This window comes from Cyprinus carpio, chromosome B3 (assembly GCF_018340385.1).
Source record: "Cyprinus carpio isolate SPL01 chromosome B3, ASM1834038v1, whole genome shotgun sequence".
Lineage (NCBI taxonomy): Eukaryota > Metazoa > Chordata > Actinopteri > Cypriniformes > Cyprinidae > Cyprinus > Cyprinus carpio.
Window position 1 is genome coordinate 27,452,958 of NC_056599.1, and position 26,296 is coordinate 27,479,253.

At 34.7% G+C, this 26,296-nt stretch overlaps 1 protein-coding gene across 1 annotated transcript in view; it reads right to left on the bottom strand.

Annotated features, from left to right (window-relative positions):
* Window positions 1-862: 862 nt before the first annotated feature.
* The window catches only part of LOC109082215 (corticotropin-releasing factor receptor 1), a 40,721-nt gene continuing 15,287 nt past the window's right edge, over window positions 863-26,296 (bottom strand). The window contains exons 2-9 of the mRNA XM_042720597.1: window positions 24,514-24,634; window positions 19,471-19,624; window positions 18,323-18,383; window positions 16,224-16,296; window positions 15,915-16,000; window positions 13,385-13,520; window positions 11,783-11,824; window positions 863-7,160 (exon numbers count right to left, since the gene is read on the bottom strand). Coding sequence (XP_042576531.1) covers window positions 7,020-7,160; window positions 11,783-11,824; window positions 13,385-13,520; window positions 15,915-16,000; window positions 16,224-16,296; window positions 18,323-18,383; window positions 19,471-19,624; window positions 24,514-24,634 — 814 coding nt within the window. The 3' untranslated portion in view covers window positions 863-7,019. The remainder of the gene's footprint in view (window positions 7,161-11,782; window positions 11,825-13,384; window positions 13,521-15,914; window positions 16,001-16,223; window positions 16,297-18,322; window positions 18,384-19,470; window positions 19,625-24,513; window positions 24,635-26,296) is intronic.

Genomic DNA, 26,296 nt, shown 5'->3' on the forward strand with positions numbered 1-26,296 from the left:
TGTATATAATTTTCCATGTCCAAATCATCGCAGCAATCATCTCACTTACATTTATTGGGTGTTAGTACCCTCAAAAGTACCAAAAACATCTCTGTATGTGGGAAGAAAAAAATGCTTTTAACATCAAACAAAAAGTTTGTTGTGTTTGTTTGGCCTCAGTGTTAATGTGCTGTCAGTGATGTGTCTTCACAAGCTGGGCCTTCTAGGGTGTTTTCACACATGGACGACATCTAAGATTTCTTGTCAGATTAATTGTAGGTGGTATTTCTTATTGATGGTCTTAAGCAAGTCAAGGTTCGGTCAGAGGAAAAGCATGAAAGAAGCATAAAGTGAAAGTCTCAAGGATGATTCTATGAAAAAGGTGTAAAGGTAATCGAATGCTTTTCATTATAATGAGAAACAGCTTGGGAATTAGAACAGGTAACACGGAATTTTGATGAAATGCTATTTTTGAGCTTTTCAAGCCAAATGAACCGTATAAAAATAGTCCTTTTCTGTGAAACACAAACACTTTTTTTTTCCCTTCTAAAACAGATTAACTTTCTCCTAAACCCACAATGTTCTGGCTCAGATTGCATGTTATTTCAAAGCGTTCAGGACATCCTGAAGAATATATATCAGCATTACAGATAGATCATATGTCATGTTAACCTAAAGAAGGCTTTCAAACATGTCTGTAGAATTACAAAAACATGATGTAATGACGCACTGAAAAGATTAAAGTCAATAGCATGCCCTTTTAAGGAACTCAATATCTTTGAAGTGATGTGATGTTGCTAGTGTACATAAATTGTGATTTAAATGAAGTATAGCAATTTTTATTAACCGAACCTGTGGACATAAACACACCACAAAGGAAAAATATTTAAAAAAGAAAAACAATTTAATGCACATCTTGATCAGCACAGTACTATATGCCTTCAACATATGACTTTACTCTTTGTGTAGTTTAATATAAATCTCTGTACAGTTCCTAAATTCTCTCAAACATCAAATCAGTCATAAACAAACAGAAGAGCAAAAGTAATAAATAGAATGTTCTTGAAGCACTGCAGAAAATGACAGAAATGATGAAAAGACTGTCTCACAGAACCACAAAAAGCAAGACATACAAGATTACATCGTCTTCACACATTCTGGACATTAATGTGATGGATATATTGATATGAGTCACGTGTGGGCTCGTGTTTTCTGACCTATTTAAATAGTGAGATAAATATATAGATATTTTTCTGTGCCATACATGTATAAATAAATAATTTTTTCTTTGTACACTTTCACATCAGCGACTAAACACAAAAGAAACACCCAAAAAAGATCACGTATTGACATCGTTGTTACAAATACAGCTACACAGCTTGTACTTGTTCGGACCTTCTGTACATTTCACAATTTTGGAAGAACTTCTTCACAACCTCTAAAAAAAGAGAAAATAAACTTTGCAGAAATACTTTTCTGAATCAGTATTTTTGTGTTGTTTTCCAGTAAAACACTTAAACATCTTTAAAACGAGATAAATGTACTTATTCAGTTTACTTAACAAAATAGATTTATTTTTAATAGTTTTTATTCTTAAAATAAGAAAAAAACAATATTTACACAATTTTATTTTTCAAGTAAATTTATGTTTTAAATGCATGAAATACTTTACTTGAAAACAAGACTAAAATAGTGACAAAGAAAATTATTTTCAGTGAATAAAGAAACAGAAATGAAAACACACCAGTGTTGCTTCTAATAGATACAGAAAATTAAGCCAGGGCTCACCAACACAGAAATGACAAACACTACCAGAAATGACTGAACTAATACTGAAAACATACAATTCCGGGTAAAGGATGGTGGCCAACAAATCTGATACAGACACTGACCTTACCAAGAATGGTGAGTCTGGACATTTTTATCTTTGAACAGAAGAAGGTATTTGAGTTATGTGCAGAGAAGAAATGATAAGTCATAAGCAGAGACTGTGTTTTAGGCCTTCTTTGAGGCACGCTGGAGGAGCACACCATGTATGCTGTACTTTGGAATATCGCATATGTTGGAGGGCATGGAGAATGCTAGCTTGCTTTGGAATGCTGACTGCTATCTGGAGGTCAAATGACCCACAAACAAAAACCAAATGGAAAAGTGATACAAATCAAACTATTACTAAACAGCTACGCACAAGCCACAGCCCCCACAAATCCCTATTATCTTGTGTTTCAAAGCTGAAGTGTGTCATTTATGTGCCTCTAGAACTGTTCTGAATAACTTAAAGGAATAGTTCATTCAAAAAAGAAGCTTTATCATGGATTATTTGATTAGTTGATTCAGTTAAAATGCCTTAATAATGGATTTGTTTCTTACAAACATGCAGCTTTTCACTTCACATGACGTTAATTGCTGTTAATTGCTGAGCAAGTGATGTAATGTTAAATTTCTCCAAATCTGGTTAAATGAAGAAACAAGATTTTTTTTTTTTTTTGGATGAACTATTCCTTAAAAATCAATGTTATGTGGTTGCTAGGGAGTCCTGGGTGGTTGCTAGGTTGTTGCTTACTAGCCCAAGTCAAAAGAGATACAGCTCGGGTACCTCCTTTAATTTAAGTCTACAGGGTTTTATCACCTGCAGAGAGAAAATCAAGAATCTGGTTATCTAGAAAACTAATAGCACACCAGGTAGTTGCACCTGAAATTCATTGCATGAATCAAATCTGCTCAAGCAGAGCCATAGTGTTAGTTTTTTTTTTTTTTTTTTTGGTTTGTTTTTAAGTCAAACTGTGAATGGGACACATTTACAGGACACACTTCACCTTTAAAGAACAGCCTGATAGATATATATCCAGTTCTGAGAAAGCATATTACACTCTTAAACATAAAGGACAGTTTTGAACCATTAGGCCATAAAGAACTACTTTGGGTTCCCAAAAGAACCTTTCAGTGAACAGTTCTTAAAATAACGGTGAAAATGAAAGGTTCCGTGCAAGTTAAAGGTTGCTCATGGAACCATAGATGCCAATAAGAAATCTTTATTTTTAAGAGTGAATTTGCAACTAATGCCAATGAATGTAGTAAAATCGTGGGGTTACTTACAAAAACTGATTGAGTAATGATTTGAAAATAATATATGTGATTATGTTTAATGTGGTATATGAAAGGATTAAGTATGGTTAGACACCGTAAGCACTACAATATGTTTTTAACTAACACCTAATTTACTAGATATGTCACTAATTTAGCTCTTCAGGAGGATAATATATTGTAATTTTATATAATGTTGTATAGACTGTACCTTTGTCTCTAGATGGCCTTTTTGCTAGTAGCCCCACAGGTTTGTATACAAAGTGAACGTTTGAGCTGTTTAGTATTAAAGTGCTATAAATAGTGAGGCAAAGACTGATGGAGTGTGTCTGAGCAGTGCTGTGAAAGTCTTCAAACCCATGAAGCTAAATCAGATCCCTCAGGTGGCACGATTCCACACGCACCAGCGAACAGATCTGCTCGACATAAATAGTAACCTATGCTTCTCTCATTTCTGTCCACATCACATCCATCACTGTCTGGGGAGTTTTGCTCTTCAGCATCTAGCTATTCTTAGTTTCTCTATTTTCATTAGACAGATATCTGGGATACATGAATCTGATTGGTCAATCGCAGTCAGTCTGACCACTAAACTGCAAATTTAACCATTGTCCCTGAAAACCTCTTTCTTCGGACATAATCAAATAATTTCACATGAAATCAATATTTCATATCCATTTATGATTTTAAATGATAAGCAGCGGTCTAATAAGTGGAATAATGTTCAGTCAGATGGTCATTATCTCAAAATAAACCCCTTAATGGCCGGCTGACTGTACATTATCTCTTGATATGTTTTTGTCCACTGGTATATTGTGCTGTGAGAGAGACTTGTTTGAAAATTTAGTGGCTTGCCAGCAAATTGATGGGATTATTTGTTTCATTTTTGTAATTTGATCTTCCTTTGCTGTTGCAATTTGAGGTAAACTTTGATAGGCTATTTTATGGGCTTTATATAATAATATGTGGTTTGAAATCATTTAAATCTGAGATTTTAGATATTTTAATCATTATTTGGGGTGCTACAATATGTAAAAACTACTATTCAAAAGTTTGAGGCCAGTGAGATTATTTGAAAGATGTTAAAAACAGTTGCACTGCTTTTTTTTGTGGAAACTGCTTTTTCAGGATTCTTTGATGAATAGGAAGTTCAAAAGAACAGCATTTTTTCTTAACGATGTAAAATGACATTTAAAAATATCATTTTAATGCATCCTTGTCGAATACAAGTGTTCATTAAAATAATATCTTACTGACCACAAACTTTTGAATAATAATACACAAAGTGCTCAGTATTGTTTGGAACTGTGTCATAATATACTCCCTTACTTTTTCCCCATTTTGTTTCCTTAACAGTGATCAAAAAGGAGGTTTTGTACACAAAATATGCACGAATAACTAAAATAACTTATGTTTTCTCATGCATCTTGTAAGTTCAGCAGAGTGGACAGATGTCATGACAAAAAAATCTACCTTCTGGCCTCTCTTTCCAGCTCTCAGTTGCTGACATCCGGATATTTACTACATTGTCAGAACAAACGGATCAGATTTCACTGCAAAATGACTGTGCACAGCCTAAAAATAGATAAAAAAAAAACGTACTAAGCATTAGTCCTAAACTTAGTAGCGACACTAAAACGAACCTTGTGTTTCAGTTTACTAGCAGACGTGACACAAGCTTGGTCCTCAGTTTGTCATGTACACACACTGCTATATGGTAATTAGCAAACTTCACAATGCTAGTCATCCTATATATACACAACTAGATGTATGGTGCTACTGGACACGTACACAACAAGCATGACTGAATGCGGAATCTGCTGAAGCCTTTACAAATGATTCTCGCACAAGTACTTCAGGAAGGTCAGAAGAGCACAGAGGCATAGATGAAGGTCCTGAGTCAGAGTTTTTTTTTTTTTTAACAACCTTGCTCTCCCTATCAGATGTGATTGATTGGATGTATGAGCACAAAAGCTAAATCTGCTTTACTGTGCTGAGTCAGCAGTGAGCGGTCACAGGACTCGGTCATTGGCGGCTCAGCTTGGCGAGGGATATAACATATGGATGGATGTTAAATGACCCTATGTGATGCATGCAGATCTCTCTTGACTCTAATGATATAGGAGCAGATTTTGCTGAGGTGATTCTTCTGGCTTGATTCTGTTGGGATTTGAATTGAAGAAGCTGGTCCTAGAAAACACCAAAGTGCACTATTCATCTATTTTTTCAAATTTCCTAATGCACAGAACAGATGTCCAGAGAAACTAGAAAAAAAATATGGTCCACAAATGACACGGTGACTTCCCTGCTGTCCATAAATTTCTGCCCACACCAGTAACAATGTGAATATTGAAATGCACCTTGTTTCATATAAATAATTGACTTTATAAAATAGGATGGTTCAGCCAAAATGAAAACTGTCATCATTTACTCACCCTCATGATGTTCTTAACCCATTCCGTTCTACCATATTAGATATATCTATCATTTTAGATAAACATAAAGCTGAGTAATCGATGACAGAATTGTCATTTTTGGGTGAACTATCCCTAAGGCTCCTGGGCAACAAAACCACCAACAACTTCCAGTCACGTGTGATTAGAATTAGTCTTTTTGAAAGAGACTCCAGAATCCAACTTCTCAATTATTTTGTACTATGATCATCTCGTAAAACTGCTTGATAACTGGGAATTTATATGAAAAGGAGAGCTGGAGTGGTTAATTGAAATACATTCACTTGGCTGAGGCTCCAAATGCAGGATAAGATCAAAATCCTTTCTTTGTTCTGTGATAACCCCTTATTTAAAAGATTGTGTTATGTGTTTAGCATTGGAGCGTACCGTCTTCTACCTTAGCAGGCATGAGAGTCTTTCATGATGTTGTTCCCTTTCCTGTGAGCTTCCTTCCTCTTTTTCCCCGGGGTTTAGATATATCCTTGAGTCCCAGGATGCAAACAAGCTTAGAGAGCATTAACACATACCTTTCATCTTTGTAAAAACTGTTTACAATTTTCGCACTGCATGATATACACAGCAACAGATGTACTCATCATATCAAAGCGAAAAGTGTCCATGTTGAATGAGTTTGCTCACAGAAACTATTACTAGCTGCAACAACATGGGCAATGATGAGCAGCGAGTGAAGAGTAAGAAAAAATATAAGGTTCACAATCTCAACATCTCAGAGAAAACACCACACATTTTGTCCCCAATGTATCCAGGCAAAAGATTCAATAACAATAATTAAAGTTCGCATTAAGATCTGTCAAAGATACTGTTTTTTTTCCAATTGGAAATTTTTTTTTTTTATGATTATGTCATTTTGTTTTAAAACTCCTAAAACTATTGCACTATGTGGCCAATAGCAATTAATTAATATATGGCCAAAAGCAATTAATTCCAAAACTATTGGCATTAATAGAGTTTATCCTCCCTAACAGCTTCCAATCTTCTGGGAAGGTTTCCAGTAGATGTTGGAATAAGGATTTGATCCCATTCAGACACATGTATGGCTAACAATCGCAATACTTTTGGCCATGTAGTGTATATTATATAGTATCTTACTCTGATAGTTAGGAATAATCTGAGCTCTCCATTGAGAGAAGACTTGAAAACAGGATGCGACATATAACTCAGTCTATTGAATAAATGCACTCTGCCAGTATTTATCAACCGTTTTTATGTATGTGTCATGTTCCTCCCACGGTCTCCCATTGCTGTCTGAGACCACCGATGCTCTAATCTGTTTTTGAAGCAGTTTTTTTCCCTCTGTGTTTGGCAGGTGGACCTCAGTATCTGTGTAAATTTCCAGCCTTCATCTATGTTTCAGCTGAGGATCATACCCTGTTTGGCCCATAGCTGTTATCCCTGGGTTTTGCAGAGGATGTGGATGGTTAGCTGAGGACGGAAAGAGTGGGAGCAGAAGAAACAGGGACAGATGCTTCACTTCTGTTCTGGTCAGACTGCCGACGACTGCTTGATGCTGTGGAAACTGACCCGTGTTGGAGAGGTGGGTATAGACATGGCCCGTGCCACCCGTGCCCGAATGGAGTGCTTATCCTGCCAGCGGTGCCACCGCTTACGAACGGCTGAGCGTACCTACGGACATAGAAAGAGACGTTACTATTGATATTAAGAATTTATATGACGATTCACATTTGTTAAAAAAAAATAAATAAATAAAAAATAAAAAATTGAGGACTTGCCTCCTCATTTCAGAACACCACTGATATTTTTATTAGTAGTGTATATCTATATTCATTTATGTTGCTTTATATATGTAGTTTTATTAGTACAACAGGAATAAAAGTTGAGATTAGTGTTGCCATTTTTTTTAAAGCTCTAAATACCAAGTCAAATAAGGTGGAAATTAAAGACAAATGACATAAAAATAGACAGACAAATTATAAAGATATGGTTTAAACAAAACATGGCTTTAAAAGTGACTTTACAGTCATTAGACATCATTCATTAATTACACTAATGTATAGTTCTGCCAGTCATTTGTCAAACATGTCAACAGAGCGCAGCATGTGTTTTCTGTCAAACACGTCACCTGTCATGCTACTGATTCCTTGCTAGAGTTCGCACTACATTAACCTTATCAGGTATAGTAGGCAAAATAATATTTATATCCATACATATCTTTTTATTAATTATTTATTTAACATACAGGTCTTCTCACACATACCTTCCTAATAAATAAACACATCCAAACTTCTAATAAATGACTGCAAAATGTAGCAACTTGTGTTATCTTTGTTCAAAAACATTTAATAAAAAATATAAATGTATTGCAGAAATATTAAAAAAGTTGTTTCTAAAAAAAGAAATATATTGTGATTTTGTTAGATAACATCATGCACATAACAATCCCACACGTAGCATCTCAATATACTGTAATTTTCATGGCGAAGAGTGATATTAACAAGATTAATAATATTCTCATAGTGTGAGAGAGTTCGAACAGGTGTGTTTATGTGTCTGACAGGGAAAGAGGAAATAAATACATATCCGTGTGGGTGCATGTGTGAATGACTGTGAGTGTGTGTATGAGGGGCATATACGTCAGAGGAAAGCAGTTTAATTTACAGTAGACAGAGAGAGAAATATGGAGAAAGTGGATGAGTAAGAGAGTGGGTGGTGATAAGTGGGGTCCAAAAGACCACTAGTGAAAATGATTTAATAATACTAATACTAATACTAATACTAATACTAATACTAATACTAATAAATCTTTCACATTTTGAATGAAACGAAAAAAAGAAATGTATATTAAAATATATATATATATATTTAAAAATACAATGCCAGATCTGAAGATAGAGGGTTTACATTCTACATATAAGAAGCAGAAACCAAATTGATGGAGCTTGTATATATTTTACACTGATCTAAGAGCCATTTAGTTGCTTTGCTATGGATCAGATCTGGATTTAGAGCGGCAGGACTGCTCAAAGGTCAGCAGTAAAGCTCTGCTCCCAGCAAAAAAACATCTGAACATCGAATCATTAATATTTAAATCGCACCAGTGTGATATATGCCACCAATGAAAAGCTACATCGTTTGCATACTCAGCATTCTATCATAGCAACCAGGGAGTTAGCAACCAAACTTATGGCATTTCCTTAAGCTGTGCTGTCAGCAAAGGTTGAAATTGTTACAATCCTTTGACAACTAAAATGCCAAATACAATTTAAAAACAGAGGAAATAATCAGACGCCTGTGGTCATATGAGAAAAACCTGGACCGCTTTAGACAGTAATTCAGAGGGGGCCGTTTCACTGAAGCAATGTGTCTCAGAAAGACTGTAAAAGGCCTCGCTCTCTGCAAATCAATCAGATAAACATTTAAACCTCCTCTCTGTCTCCACTTCATTTTGTAGGGGGCCTGTCTTTGATGCGGTCAACGGACAAATATTAGCTGGCGCTCCAGTGTGCAATGGACAGCGTACAGATTCCCCGCCTGTTGCTCTCTCGCCAGATTAGATTTTTGATTCAAAGTCACCAAAGCTTGTGTCAACAATGCTGCCTGCACTGAAATTTAAACCAGTGAACACTTCACAAGCCGCTGAAGCAGAAAAAACATGTAAAACTTCCAAACATGTTTAGAATTCAAATCACTGTGATTCAAGCCAGGAGCTGAAGGATGCCATATTGATAAGACTTGAATACATAATACAGTATAAACAAGCACATACACATACATTATACATAATATGTGTATGTATGTATATGTATAATATATAAACATTTATTTTGCTATTAATTGTAATAATCCAGTGAGATTTTTGTTTGTACAGGGAGTCTGACGTGCATCTTGAAAAGCGGATGTTTCGGTAAGTTCTACGCCAAGTTTTTGTGCCATCTAGTGGTTTAGTGGAAAATAAAATCGAAGGCGCCTTTTACCCCGGGGCGTCTTTAGCCCTGTTGTACCCTATCTAATTAAAATGGCAAATTATATTAGCATTACCAATTTTGTTTACCTACAATTATTACTCAATTTAATTATCAAAGAAGTTGCATTCAGAATATTCTTAACTTAAAGCTCTGAGTGGCCACAGTTTTAATAGATATGAAGCAGATACTGGCAGCCTATGGCACAGTATGAACAGTTGCCCATGCCCATGAGGGTCAAAGGTTAGTCTCCACAGTAGATCAGAAGTGAACAGCAAAGCTCTGGTGCTGTATGTAATTAACCTTGGTGGTGGGTGTCAAGTGGGGGTTTCAGAAGATGAATCCAGGAGGTCAAACTCATGGCAAGCGATGAAAAATCAATCTAGAGAAGAAACTTCTGACTTTGCTCTAAGAGCTTGACTCTCTCTTTTTCTGTATTTCTCTAAAAGCGTACAACCCCTTGGGTCAGTGACTGCTGACACTTAAAGCAATGTTTGAAATACAGCTTTCAGAGTATTTGCTGAAAATAATCCCTGACGTTCACTTTTTCTTTCAGCTCACACAAGCATGAAAGTCTAACTGTGCTTTCCTTAGTACATAATTGTAACCGAGGCAGTAGACTGAGTATTTCATGGCTGCTTACTTCTATATATTTAATCATAAAAATGTACATATTTAACATCACAACTCATATCAACAATTCCTTCAAAACTAGCTTTAAAACTGGTCACAGACAAGCTTAATTGACCTGAAAAGAGATAGTCGATCAAATCACGGCCCTGATTTGTCTTTCAAACTTACAGAACTGTCTGTGACATACAGTATGAACCTACTTTTTTTTTTTTTTTTGGACAAATTCCCAGAATCATGATGGTCTTGTTATGGTACATGCCATAGAAGATATGAGAGGCCAGTGAATGTAGTTTTGTTCTTTGTCTTTTAAAGTTATATTTAGTGTTTCAACATAAAAAAAAAAAAAAATGTTTACAATGATGAACTGCATTTTAAGCAATTTATTCCAAAATCATCTGGTACATCAGCGAGAGATCAAACTCATAAAGACATTTTGTTTGATGGACATAGATAGAGTAACCATGCTTTAAAAGAGGTAGGCCTGGTTAAATAAATGTTATACAGTCAATCATTAAAGCTACACTCAAATTTCACTGGTTCTCATATGCATTATGACTCGACAGTTTAAATCATGAATAAAATTTTAAGATTTTTCTGTGAATAAAGACTTAAATTTTGGTCTGTTTCTCCCTTAAAGCAACTTCAGAAGTTGTGTAAACCTTTTCTGTCCTTATACTGGAGCCTGAAAGTGTGCATAAACACACATTTTTATTGCATACTAAACAAAAAAAAAATGTGGACATTGTACACAGTATACAAGTTTGGGACAACAATGATGACATCCCTTTGATTATCCCTTTAAATGGCTTTCACTGGTAATCAAATAAAAAAAAAAACTATGATGCAACACATTGAGAGAAAGTGAGCAAAAGACAATCTGGCTGCAAGAAAGTGCTTTATTGCACTTCCAAGCCAGATCATTTCTCTGTTGTCTTTTGACTTTCAGTAACAAGTGTTTGTTATTGCAACTGTAATTTAGTACCACAGGCTTTTTCATGTTGGAGCCAAAAGCACCTTCTGAAGAATCACAACGCTGATGACATTGATATTTTTTGGAGGTCTTGTGTCTGACATCGCGGTGTCCCTTTCATATGTACCGGGAACAGATCAATGTTATCGCTTTGACTTTAAGCAACACTGTACACTCTGCTTGGCTCGTGTATTCTGATATCTATCTGTGATTCAGGGTGACCTTAGATCAAGCCCCACACTTTTCTGCTTGCCTTGAACTTGTTCACTGGCTAAAATGACAAAGAAATCAGCGCTGACGGATCAAATCCTGGATCTATTTACAGCATCTGTATGCGTGTTCACTTAAAGGTACAACATGATGCTTAAGATGTGCTTGCGTTTGCGATCTGGGCACGACGCTAAAGAGGAACATTTTGGCTGGACGTTCCCAAGGGTTTACTGCCCTTTTCAATGTCCATGCAATACAAGCCAGATTTAGACCTCGCAGGAATTCATATTTTATGAGCGGAGTTGGTTTTTATAGTTATTGACCGCCAAAAGGGTGGTTTTGGGTTAATGGTGAGTTATGTGATTCTTTTTTTTTTTTTTTTGGCTGGGTCTCATTGGACACCCATGGCTGAAGAAATCTGAAGTGCCCAAATTACTCAGACTCATCACTTTAGTAGAGCTGTGGGCATACTTGGGCAAAAAGGGTGGAATCAGAAGAAGAAGCTTTCTTACCTCACTGTTCAAAAAGCAGTAGAACACTGACACAAAAAAGCCCTGTAAAGAGAACAAAGAAAAGGTGAACATTTTTTACATTTACAAGAAAAAAAAGATATAAACTAAACCTAAATAACAGCAACAAGTAATATCTCAGCATAAAACAGGGTTCACAACCCATTTATCTCAAGTATTTTCAAATGAAATGGGATATTCAGTGTGAAAAATGGAACTAATGGGAATGATTTCATCCCTGCTACCATTATTAGGTGTCAATCATAAATGAATCCTTATCAAATCATTTTAATGCTGCCTGTGTCTGGGTTACATGAACAAAACATGAGTGTGTCAAATAGCTGACTCTGAAAGCAGAAGTCTCATTTCTGTGTAACCTTCAAAAGGGAAATCTGTGCCAATTACATCATCACAGAAATAAAAAACGTGTATAATACATAGCCTATCAATAAAAAAAAAAAGTTTACGGTATATGATTTTGCAAAGAAGAGAAGCATCGTCAACATCTCCCTAACTGATGACTTATCTGGGATCTGATAATCATAACCCTCTAGAGGAATTTAAATAAACCAATAAACGTTTTTGGTGTCATTATGGTTACATAACATCCTCTTTTTTCTGGCATGGTATTTTGCAAAGGAAACTGGTAAACCTCTGATAATGCCCACAGTAAAAGCATTTTTTTTTTCCGTATTTTTTCCACCCATGAAAAGTATTAGTTTTAAAGCTAATAAGTGCACTTTTATTAACAAATTAATTATCTGTATTTTATAAGGAAATGTGTTCTTTGCCCAACTGTGTGACAGTGGAATGGACACAAGTAGAACCACTATGGACAATATGTAATAAAGTATAGTTTTGTACTATCCATTATCCGATCTTTTTTTAATTTTTGAATTGCTTTTTTATTTTATTAATGATTTTACATTCTTTCATCAGTCTGATCAGGATTGTGCTAAAACTAACCAAAACAATCAGTTTGTATTAAACATGTTTTCCTTATGTGACCACCCTAAAATTCAATTTCCTCCACAGATGAACTATCATTCCCATGAGGAGTCGGACAGATGTGGGAGCAGATGAATCTGTGGAAAACATGGCTTCGACATGCGTGAGAGACCCCCGGGGCACGCCAGGAAGCAAATGGTGCAAAACAGGGGACAGAGTTGACCTTGTGTGCTTAAGATGACAAATGGCAGACTTTAAGAGTCTAAAGATTTAATAAAACACTAAAACTCAAAACACACATTTAGTCGTGTAAACTGATTGTTTTTTTGTGAAAACAAAAGCCCTAGCATGTGATGCCTCAGCACAAAACCTGTGTCTTACACACTATGCACCTGCAATCCAGTTTAAGCAAGCATTAAATGCACTTAAATAGCACTGCACCGTATTTAGATTTAGTCACTTTCATTATTTTCAATGCAAATTAGTCTTATTATACAATCCACCTTATTCACAAACCTCAGCACTTTTTGTAAAAGGCACCGAGTGTAAATAAACAACTCAATCAGCAGGTGCAATTTATTCTTAGTGAATTTTATAAAGATTAATTTCGGATCTGCTTTAACACAATTAATCAGGGTCAAAACTGTGTTTGCTCACCTGAAAGGACTCTAGGAAAGAATTAAAGTAGATGAAGACAATCTGTGAGATCTCATCCTCGCCTGGGTTGACGAAGAACAGCATGTAAGTGATGCCCAGCAGCGGCAGAAGAACCAGTGTGGCCTTTACTGCTTTCCTGTGAGAGTCAGAGATGTACAGATGATAATAGACCACACTCAGAAATAAAAGTTAGAATTACTAACTAAAAATTCTCACAAAAAAACAAAACAAAAAAAAAAAAAAAATTAGCTAGAATTTCTGAGTGAAAATTGTCTCAAAGAAACAAAACTAATAAATTAAAATAAAATTTTCTAGAACACTCTCTCTGTCTGTAAATTAAGAGCCAAAAATACACTCAGTTTTATGATTTTAAAGACATATTTTAAAGGAAATAAATTGAAAAAGGAGGTAACACTTTAGCATAGGGAACAATTCTCACTACAGTTGCTTATTAGCATGCCTTTTAATAACATATTGGCTGTTTATAAGTACTTATAAAGCACATATTCTGCAACCCTAACCTAACCATAATCTACATCCCTAATCCTACCCATTACCTAAACTCAATATGTACCTTATTAAATATTAATAAGCATCAAATTAGCAGTTTATCAAGGCAAAAGTTCATGGTTTGTTAATAGCGAGAATTGGACCTTAAAATAAAGTGTGACCAAAAAGGAAATGATCTTTTCTACTTTACTTTATACTGTGGTCAGCATTCACATTAAAGTATGTCTTTTTTTTTTATTCTTAATTTTTGTTTTAAATCATACTCAAAATAAGTATAGACAGTTTTAACGTTAGAAAATTATATTATATTTTTATTTTATTATATTTATTTAAATAAATGAAATGAGGCATGTCATCAAATATTCAATATACAAAAATAGTCATACAATTAACAAACTTTACTGTAGTTTATTCCATGAAATAAGATAAATAAATAAATAAATAAATAAATAAATGTTACATGAAACAATGTCATAGTAGCTAATACACAAAGAGTTCAACAGGATGACATTGAGATGAATTTGGTTTAAGCAGTAATGTATTGCATTTGCTATGGGCCACTGACTGTGACTGTCAAAGACATTAGTCATAGCTGGAAGGAATATGAGCACCACACACACACACACACACACACACACACACACACACACACACACACACACACACACACACACACACACTCCCCTCCCTCCTCCAACTCTCATCCCCAGTATACATCAATCATCCAAACAATCATCCATCAATCCTTACCTCCCCAAAACAATCAAAAATCACAACAAAACAAAAAAACTCCTTAAATTATAAAAGTTCCAGAACTCAGAACAAGCAGCAAGCACCTCTAAATTCAGCATCTCAATCCGCACATCCTCTTCCATCTTTATGCTTCCCCTCAGGAAAGGCAAATCACAAATGAGATCTCTTTAAAGGTGAAGTGTGTAATGTTTTGGATGTTAAAATACATTCTCGTATGGCAGTTTAAAATGCACAGACAGCTGCAAGCAAGCCCATAAACTAGGATGATTTGCCCACATAGTGTAAACACTGTTTTATTAAAACAACTCTGTTTGTCTGAGCATCCCAAAACAGCAACATTAGCTTGCACAACAGTGTTATGCTTTCCAGATTCATTTTATAGCTCTAAACATTTACTGTATGCAACTGTCGCCTGTTATCCTTTTATATCTGTCATTATTTCTCATAAGGAATTTTAGGATAAGTGTCTGGACATACCCCAGCTGGGCCCAGAAAAAAAAACTCTAAAATTCAGTACCGTTCAAAAGATTGGGTTCAGTAGGATATATATACTGAAGACTGGAGTAATGATGCTGAAAATTCAGCTTTGATATATATATATATATATATATATATATATATATATATATATATATATATATATATATATATATATATATATATATACTGTATATTGCTTTTATTCAGCAAGGATGCTAAGCAATTAACAGACATTTAAAGTGTTACGATAATTGAGCCATGGTTTCCACAAATTAGCACAAAGTTTTTCATCAATCAAAAAAACAAGAAAAAAAAAAAAAAAACAACACTGTATCATTGTTTCCACAGTAATATTAAGCAGATATCAAATCCGCATATTAGTATGATTTTTGAAGGTTTATGATATACTGAAGACTGGAGTAATGATGCTGAAAATTCAGCTTTGCTTTAACAGGAATAAAATATATTTTGAATTAAATTAAAAAAGAAAACAATAATTTTATAGTGTAATAATATGTCACATTACCACAATATTACACAGTATTGTTTGTACTTTTTTTTCTTTTTTGGATCAAATAAATGCAGCCTTGTTAAGCATAAAAACATTTTTAAAGTCATACTAACCTTGAACCTTTGCATGGTGGTGTGTGTTAACAACTACTCATTTGGTAGCTAATATAATCAAATTAACCAAAATGAAATGAAAACTCAGATTTTAGAGTGTTATGGATGGCAAGTCTCCTGGGCTTTCCTGTGGGATCTGTCAGTGCTGAATAGTCTGCCTCACCTGTACTGAATGGTCTCTGAGGTGGTGGAGGCCCTCAGTTTAGTCATCAGGATCCTCACAATGTTGAAGAGAAAAATGAAGTTAATCTAAAGATGGAGAGAGGAAGAGAGAAAGCACTCGATTTTGCACACTTCAATATGAATATGAACACTATCAATATGAAATTACAAACATAAATCATGGAAAATGTAATAAGACTTGTGAAAGGGGAAGCACCAAACAAATAAAAAATGCTAAATGACCTGCACACACCAAATCTCATGAAACATTTGTGTAATTGGGTACAGAATCCAAACTGTGCTGACTCACCAGCAGGACCAGGATCATGGGCCCCTGATAAATATAATCAGTGTAAATGCCGGCCCGCTTCCCAAACCAGCACCTGCACAGACAGAATAAGATTACAAAGCCCAGAAAATTATTATACAGTATATATAAGATTTTGACCCCATTTCTTCAGATACACCGTGACTATTTATCCATGTAACAATATAAAGGGATTTTGAGATAATTATTTATTATTCTAGCACAATGATTAAACAAGCAAGTCTAGTAAAGTGATTAAAAAAGATCCACTGGAAAATATATAAAAATAAGCTTTTCTATATATATATATAAAAAGAAACAAAGCAAGGATGAGAAGGCAGCAAGTGTGTCCCTGGGGCAGATATGCACCAGATTTGTTAATCTTAAAGTTTCAGTTGGGTACACGGCATAATCAAGATTGTCTCGGCTGAGTGTGTCAGTTTTACAGGAAGAGAGGAACATGTGGCGTTTGGGGATATGTCTGAATGGCAAACTGTTGTCGTTTGTGGAGCTCAACCAAAGACATGCACAGGTTCATTCAGGTAAAACAAGCCTCATGTTTTAAAATGAGCATGTTTTAAAAAGTGCCGTCTACAACAGTACTTGAATAGTTCATCACATATTTAATATTTTCTTTGACCTCGTGTATATATATATTTTTTATAATGTTGCAGACATATAATCCATCCTGTCACCTGTCAATATGTAAGGGATAGGTTAATTTGGCTAACCTCTATTTAAAGGAGAATTCACCCAGAAACTTTTCAGTTACCCACATTCTTCAACAGACTTTTGTAAAAGAAACTCATACAGGTTTGTGAATAAGTGAGTAAGTAAATGATAACAGAATTATCAGTTTTGGGTGAACGATCCCTATAAGTGACAAATGCATTTTCAAGACACTCTAGCACCCACCTTGATGTACAACCTTTGAAATTATCAACATAATCCGTGTACTATTATATGGTTAGCTGCACTTTATTATTAGCATTTAGCATTGTTTGCTTGCTGTGCAGAACTGTGACCCATTTTTGGGTCAAATGCACCAGTCGAGTACCACTTCTCTCTATTGTATAATAGCAGATGTAAGTGAGAAAGAGAATTAGAGAGGTGTTAAGGACTGTAAACAGAGACTCTTTAATTACTTTTGGGCAGGAAATGGAACTTTTTAGTTTGTTAGCACTTCAGAGCCTCCAATTAACAACTATTCACACACAAGAATAAATCCAAAAATCCACACATCCACCCACCACCTAATCAAACCAAAATATCAATAAAAATTTATCTTTTACTATATAACAAACTAACTATCAAAAACGTAAATACAAACATACATAAATAAATAAATAAATCAATCTATCTATCTATCTATCTATCTAAAGGGAATCTATCTATCTATCTATCTATCTATCTATCTATCTATCTATCTATCTAACAATCTCTCTATCTATCTATCTATATATATAACAAACAATACAAAAAAGCAAAAGACAGAATATTCACGCTGTTCTTGCTTTTTGTTTTATCTCCAACACTGGCTTTCTTATATTACAATAATATCATGTTTCATGCAATTAAGCCCAAATGTCAAGCCTGGAAAATGAACATTATATACCCTCTACCCCTATTTAATATGAATAAATGAACATTTCTTTTTTCATTGTTTGTTTGTAAAGTTTCCCATCTTGAGACTGATGAAGCTAATGAGGGCTTTAGAAGAATATCTGCCCTAATCCATCCTTTTAACATGTCTAATAAAACATGTGTTTGTGTATTTGTTTCCTTTTGTACAGGAGATCTTGTACTGTATATATCATGTCTTGACTATTGAACTCTAGGATGTTTACATCAATTTCATAAGTAACATGCGTTAATTAACCTCACTCAAATTGCAGAATGCTTCTCTGGCTTTATCGTGAATCAGTTGTTTAATGACCAGAGTGAGGGTAGATGACAGAGATAATTGGAGTTAATCTAACCTTTAATTGCTTTTATTGTAAATGAGGTGAGGCAGCTTGTGTGTTTAGAGTAATATAAAGGAATTATACAGAGATAAATGAAGAAAGAAAATGGAAGAAAGGCTCAGCATGGGAGAAACTCACTTTTCATTGTCATAGTACAGCTTGCCAATGGCCCAAGCGACGATAATGGGGAATGGAATACCTGTTGAAAAAAGCAGAGCAAATTTCCACCCACTCTGATTAGTTTGAAAAATCAAAGACATTGTACAAACAGTATAATTGATACTATTAAGGAACTGTGTGATAAATCCTCGGCAATGACTCATTTGCAATGCATTTTTAATGAGGAAAATCCAAGGCTTGTTTATTCGCATAATAATAATTTGCCCATGGTTCAGAAGAGAACCTGATCAAATTGCAGTCCTCATTAGTGTAATTATCAACTACTGTAACTCTGTCTCCTTTTCAAGTTATTAATTGACAGTAATTTAATCACTGCTGTACTTTAAAGGCAACATGAAATCAGAAATGACCTTATTTGCTTTCTCAGTTCTTGCGCTGTGTCTAAAAAATGTTTGTCACCTTCATTTTTAATCATAATTACTTTGTGTAAAATGGATTGTGTACTGTGTGTCAGACTGACTTTAAATACATTTTATAAACAATCTATATCATTCTGTGAAGCAGGTGCCTTTCTCAGGGGAGCTCATGTTTCCATTTTCTTTTTCTTTTCTTTTCTTTCTTTCTCTTTTTTAAAAAATTATATCAGGCATATAATGTGTTTAAAGCAGGGCTGTCAAACAATGAATCACAATTAATTTCATGCAAAATAAAAGTTTGTGTTTATATATATTAATAATATACACAGTACACACACATATATCATATCAACACTACATTTTATTTTGCATGCGATTAACCGTGATTAATTGTTTGATAGCCCTAGTGTAAAGTGTTTATAAATTTCAATGTAGCGATCTGAAAAAAAAAAAAATTAATAATAATAATAAAATTAAATTAAATTAAAATAAATATTTTTTTTTTTACATTTTTCTTAACATGTTTAATAAATATTAAAGATATTTTAAGATCGCATAAGTTATTCAAAGATTTTTACATAGGCATAAGGGACGAAAACAAGTACTTTATGTGGAATAATTCTACATCAACAATGTGACATGTTCATCTCTAAATACATGTGACTGTTCATGCCGTAAGTCATAAGTTATTTCAATATGCATGATCCAAAAACTGTATCTTTCCATCATAGCGCATCATGGGATACTTACACCAGCCTATACAAATGAACATCCATTTCCTCAGTTTGTCGGTGGAGTATGTCAGTACTATGGCTGTGTGCAGATAGCAGCCCTCTCCAAACATCCAGAAGAAGTTGGTCACATGGAAATAATTATATGCTGCTGTGACCAGCCTGCACCAGATCTGACAGTGATGAGAGAAAGAGAAATCCAGTTAGATGTTTAGAAACTGTCCTAAATTGTGCCTTAGGAGCTCACCATGCCACTTCTTGTTAGCATTCTCTGTTTTAAAATGCTTTTATTTTAATAGCTTAAGGAAATGAAAGCTTGTGCATGTGTGTGTGTGTTTGTGTGTGTGGAAGGGTTACTCTTTATGACTGAAGCAGAGTTCAAACACCAAGCAGGGGATAAAACCTTTTCACTCCAGGGAAGGGACATTACAGATGGTAGATTGGGATGGGGGGTCTAAAATGAAGCCTCGGGATGGAACTGATTTAGATTAAAGTATGATGAAAGCCAGTGGGTTATGGCTTCTCATGACAGGACTATCAGAAGCACAATACCTCTTAGGACATAATACAGATGGTCAGTGTCAAAATGAAAGTCTTATTTCTGAATGTGAAATCTTTAAGCTTTGGCAGATCAAAAGAAGTTTGATCGGATTTGAACAATTTCAAAGACAGTTTTATAAGTTGGGATTTTTTTTTTAGTTTCCTCAATGAAGATTATGGTGAAAAATGTTTGTTGCCAATTTTTTTTTGCATGATTAAAATGAGACAATGACGAGACAAAAAAATAAGGTCAATAAACAATAACTGTGACTATACCAACATGCAATATCATTGATGATAAAATACGAGTATGAAATGTATTAAAAAAATTAAAACTTTACAAAAACCTCTATTTATTAAAAAGGTTAATTAACTAATTAAAAATATTGCGGACTGCTGAGGAATTTTACTGTTATCATTTTTTTTTTGTTTCATAATGTAAACAGAGAGAGTATATGTCTAAATCTTTGATATTGATTTATATAATAAATAGCTTATACTGAAATAATTTAATGCATAAGAATCTTATGTTATTATATTATTGTGATTTGTACATGAAAGTTTTTATAGATTTAGTTTTCATCTTATTGGTAATAAATATTATAGGCATATAAATCAAATAGTTCATATGAATAAATAGCCATTTACACAATTAATAAACAATACTATTTTCTACTTTAAATAAATTTTGTTCTTTTGAACTTTCTATTAATCAAATAACCCTAAAAAATGTATCCACTATATTTTTTTCCGCAAAAATATTAAGCAAATACAAGCACTAAAAGACAAAGCTGTAAAAGGAAGAATAAACAAATACATAAATACATTTACATAACTTTTTTACTGTTATAGTAATAATATCCCACATACTATATATTACTGTTTTCACTGTATTTTTGATTAAATACATTTATAAAAGCTTTATTTCAAAAAGAAAGAAAAAAAAACTGCCCCCAAACTTGTGAACGATAGTGTATATACTTTGAAAAACCATGAACTGATGATTAAGAAATCATCTAACAGACCAACAACAAATAAAAAACAACCAAAAACAAAGACGTGAATGACAGAGATGTTAAAACGACAGTGTGACAGAACTGCAGCTGGATGGGAAAGCAGAGATCTTCTGACATTTGCAAGAGACATTCACATCAGAGGGGCTTGTGTGTGTCAGCCCTCTATTTAATCCTGTGTAATCCCAGCCGCCGCTCCTTTGTTTGGGCCATATTTCATCACTGTGCCCTGTCAAGTTGTTGTCTCACGAGAAGATAAAAAATCTGTCACTCTCGGCTCAAGATTGAAGATTACAGCTGTGAGTTATGACTGAAGTGGGAATTCAAGGGTCACACAAAGATTATACATTTTCAGACCTCTGAGTTTTCTTTAAATCGGTAAGAGATTGCAAAATCTCAGGCTAACACTTATCTCAGCTATATGGGCTTGAAAAACTAATGAAGGTTTATTGTTTCCCAGCATTAATCAGTGAGCTAATAATCCATAGACCATTACATGTGTTCTGTGGTAACGATTTTGTTTCCACATGTGAAATAGCAGAGGGAAATGAAAAGCTTCTTCAGTCATAAAGTCCTCTGGCTCTCAGAAGTACTTCTGCAGAATTTTACAACCGTCTTGCATAATAGGCCCCCTGGTGTGACAGAAATTTAGGGCCATGTAGAGATTATAAGCTTCTTTGGGATCTTTATTGCTAATTTTACAGTTACTTACTGAACAATGTCTTTCATTAACAGGCATTGCGTAAATTCTTTACAAAGTGACACTTTTCACAATAAATGTGTCATTTTGTGCTATAAAGCTCAGCGAAGAGCTGTTTGCTCTGACTTGTGAGCCGTTTCTAAACAGATGCATCTTGTACATATAGAAAAAAAGACATAATGCAAAGCTCAACCTCATTAAGAAAAGAGGATTGAGTCAAGATGGTCTTTGTATAAACCAAGAGGCAACCGGGTTCACTTGCTTGAACTGTAATTGAAACGATTCAAGACAAGGGCATCAATGACATGGCGTATTTACACAATTTCCTTCACATTTAAACAGCCTCCGGCTCTCCATTCTGTCCAAGAATGCTCATTTTATTTCATCTAGACAGGTTGACGGAAGGCATTTGTCCACAAATCTTTTCTTATCACTTTTAAACGTCTCAAAAGAGCTTTCTTTGAATGGAAACTAGGAAAATTAGGCCACTGCTGTCTGTACAAAGACCTGGAGGAATGCTTAATAACCACTTCTGCCTTAAAACCCCTTGCAACTTTTTGATTCTTTTTTTAAGTTTCTATCTAGGAAAGTTCAGAGGTAGAACTAATGTGTTGACTTGCAAAATCTTAGCATGAAGAGCCAATTAAGTCAGGCCTTCCATAAAATACAGATAAACAGGTACAAATTTTGCTTTGGCAAATACAAAAGATAAGTATCAAGGACAAACATGGCGCAATCAAACTCTGATACCCATGTGCATCATAAAGTATGAGGCTGAATTTGGATGTAGATGGAAAAGCCTCTTGGGACTGATATTGACGTCGCAGTAGATTAATTAATTGCTCGGCTCAGTTGATTAAGGAAGCACAGAAAAGTGGAGGGTAATTAATTCTTGGGGAAGCAAAGTGGATGGTGACTCTGGGGCCGAGCTGTTTGCATTCCCACCCAAAACACACACCAACATACATCTAGTGACAACAATGCCATACACTCTGAGACTAGTTAGATTTCCATGTCTGTTAGAGAGCAGAAACAGAGACCCAGGTGTCTGGGGCAGGTTTTGAATGCAATTAAATGAATAGTTCACCCAAAAATGAACATTTGCTGACAATTTACCCTCAGACCATCCAAGATGTAAATGAGTTTGTTTTTTCATTACAGATTTGGAGAAATTTAGCATTACATCACTTTATGTCGTATGGAACCTCTGAAGTGAATTGGTGCCGTCAGAATGAGTGTCAAAAAAGCTGATTAAAAACACCACAATAATCCACAAGTGACAGACATGACTCCAGTCCATCAATCAACACACTGGTTTCAAATCAAAACACAACCTTATGTACAAGTGTTTTAACTTTAAACATTTGCTTCTGGCTAAAACACCAGTTCAAAACACATAACGCTTCCCCAAGTGAAAAAGTCCATCCCCTGTTGTCCTCTCACATCAAAATCCAACTGTATGTACTGTGTGAATCTGTTTTTCAGATCTGTGCCTATTTCTCTACTGTTTCAGACAAGATGACTTTTTCACTGGAGAAAGCATTATTATGGATTGTTGACTTCTATTTTAAGTTAGAGTTTTTAAAGGGGTCCTATTATGCTCCTTTACAAAGTCTTGATTTTGTTTTGGGGGTGTACTAGAACACAGGCTCTCATACTAGGTTGTTTGAAAAACAGATTATTTTTCACATATTTTACATTATTACAACATCTCTCTCCCGAGTCTGGCATGAATGGCTTGAATAGTTCCTGTATCAAATGAAGGCCCGTCTTCTGGAATATGAGATGTGCTGTGATTGGTTAGCTGGACCAGTGTGTGTTGTGATTGACAGCACTTGGCGCCTGGTTAGGAAATATCACACCCCTTACCATAGCCGCCTGCCAGCTTCAGTTTCATACTGCATCAAAATCAAATCTCTGATTTGTCTCTGACATAGTGATAATAACACTCGTTGCCTTCTCTAGTGCAGCTCAACCAGGTCTCGTCCCATTCGTTGATCTTTGTGAAATCATAAATCCTGGAAAATACTACTGACTACTACTACTACTAATATGCATTGTAGTCCAAATGAGTCGTTCGTTGTAGTTTTTGAAAATATAGTTAAATTTAAAGTTAAATAATTTAATTTATTTAATTTAAAGTTAGTTAAATTTAGAAAAAGTTAAATTTCTGTTAAATAAAATATCTCCTTTTTATTTTATTTATTCGTCTTTTTTGGTCAACAAGAAATTTCAATTTGCATAATTTTCCACTTTTGAAGTGGACTCCGAGCTTTGTAACTTTGCAGATCTTTTTTATGCTCAAACAGCAACATTACAGACTAACTAAAGTTGAAAAAGTGAAAAAGCATAATAGGACACCTTTATGTTGAAGTTAATTAAATAATGGATTTGTTTCTTACAAACATGCTGCTTCTCACTTCCCGTGACGTTAATTAATGGAATTAACTGATTCCATTCATTCCATTCTGACGGCACCCATTTACTGCAGAGGATCCATTAGTGAGCAAGTGATATAATGCTAAATTTCTCCAAATCTGTTCAGATGAAGAAACAAACTCATCTTGGAAGGCTATTGGAATGATTCCTTTAATAAACTTGTGTTTGTCTGCATGTGTGCCAACAGAATAAGAAAAAAACAGTAGGGTGAAGAGAGAGAAATAGCGAGAATGAACAATGGATGGAACAAAAAGGTGGGTGTGCAAGTGTTGTGAGAAATAACAATGGATTATGTGTGCACTGCTTGTGTATTTTGAAAAGAAAAGTAATAGGAGAAGGAGAGAACATTTTTCTGCGTATGTTTACTCACCACATTGCTCTCATGCACCTCTGGGTTCATAGTGAGCTGCACCACGAACCAGGTGGCATTTCGCAGGATAAATGCTGTAATCAGGTTCCAGTGGATGATATTTCTCAGACACCGGATACTCCTGAGAATGGAGGGGAAGGAAAGATGGAGGAGGCAAAAGATGGAAGGAAAGAAAGAGTTAAGATGTTAGATAAAAAACACTCTTTCCTATCTAGGCTTTTTGTTGTCTTTTTCACAGGGTGTGAATGCATTCACAGCATGACTTCATGTTGTTTTATTGGTAGATCCATTGTGCTGTTGAGTTTTCTCAGCATGCGGTCCCATCAGAGCACATTATGTTTATCTTTAAGTGGCTGACCAACTGCGTGAAGCAATTGCATTTTCAAGTAATGCACATTTCATATTCAGAGCTCATATGATATACACACAGGGTGTATACTGATTAAAAATGTAGTCAAATTAATCAGATCATATGCCCTCTAATTAAAACAAAACAAATCATAAATGGACAGTTCACTCAAAAAAAAAAAAAAAAAAAAATAATAATAATAATAATAATAAAAAAAAAAATCTGTACATATTTACTCACTCTCATGTCATCTATATGATTTTCTATCTTCTGTGGAGCACAAAAGAAGATATTTTGAAGAATTTTGCAACCAAACTGTTTTGGGAACCTTTTTAAAAATATATATTTTTTTATGTTCCAGAGATAAAAGAATACAGATACAGGTAAAACAATATAGGTGTGGTAAACATTATGAACTGTCTTTTTTTGGGTAAACTATCCTTTCAACAACCACCTCTTTGACAGTGAAAATGTGTTGTTTTCCCATCATCATTCCTTTGTTTGATTCATATCCGTTAGAATTTTGGTGTCACGGTGAAAAGCAATGAAAAATGGTTTGGTACTTAAAACGATAATAAACATGGTGCCTAACAGGCTTTCTTTGTGCGTTTTATACTGTTGAAAATGTCACTAGAGCCTCAAGAGAAACATTTGGATCAGGCTGCCGCTTTGAAAAGCTACATTTCAACATTTCAGCATTTTACAACAGGTTTCCTGGTTCTGAAAGGCTTTAGAAAAAGCTGCTCCAATATCAGTCAGAATAGGGTCAATCTGAAGCAGGTCAAGAAGTTGAGGGCAAACTCAACGCACTTTGACTGAACTTGGCTTTCAGACTGACTGCCCAGATTTGTGTCATCAAGCAATGAAAGGTTTTTCCCTAACAGCTGTACATAAACACAATCAGAAAGGCTATTTACTGCACAATTTTCCTTGTCTTTATGTTGTATATTTTCATTTGTTCTAGTATATAAAACACCATCAAGATGTATTTCTCTGTAAGCTTCTATTTTTACCAACACATCTGCTTAAATTTTTTATAACTGGCTGTTTTGTTCTACTGCTGCCTTGTGACTGAGTGAGAATTTGTTACTGAATGACCTTTGTTTGGCCTCAGGACTGTTTATATGTGACATCTATCAGGGCATCATGCTGCTATTTTTAAAAGGGGACTTCATTGCCAGTCCAGGCTCAACTTTGCACCACTGGCAAGATAAAATAATAAAACAAGCAAAAAGAACAACCACGTTTTAATAGTTAAGGTTAAGATGTGTTAAGTTTTGACTATAGCATGCAAGAAGACTAGGGTTCAAAACATTTTCAGAAATAAATGAATCAAAATCGCATCTGAATTTGACAGTCAGTGATCCTCATGAATTTTTATTCTTTCACAGTGTGTTGTAAATGACCCTCTTTTTCTGCTTCCCTCTCTCGTTC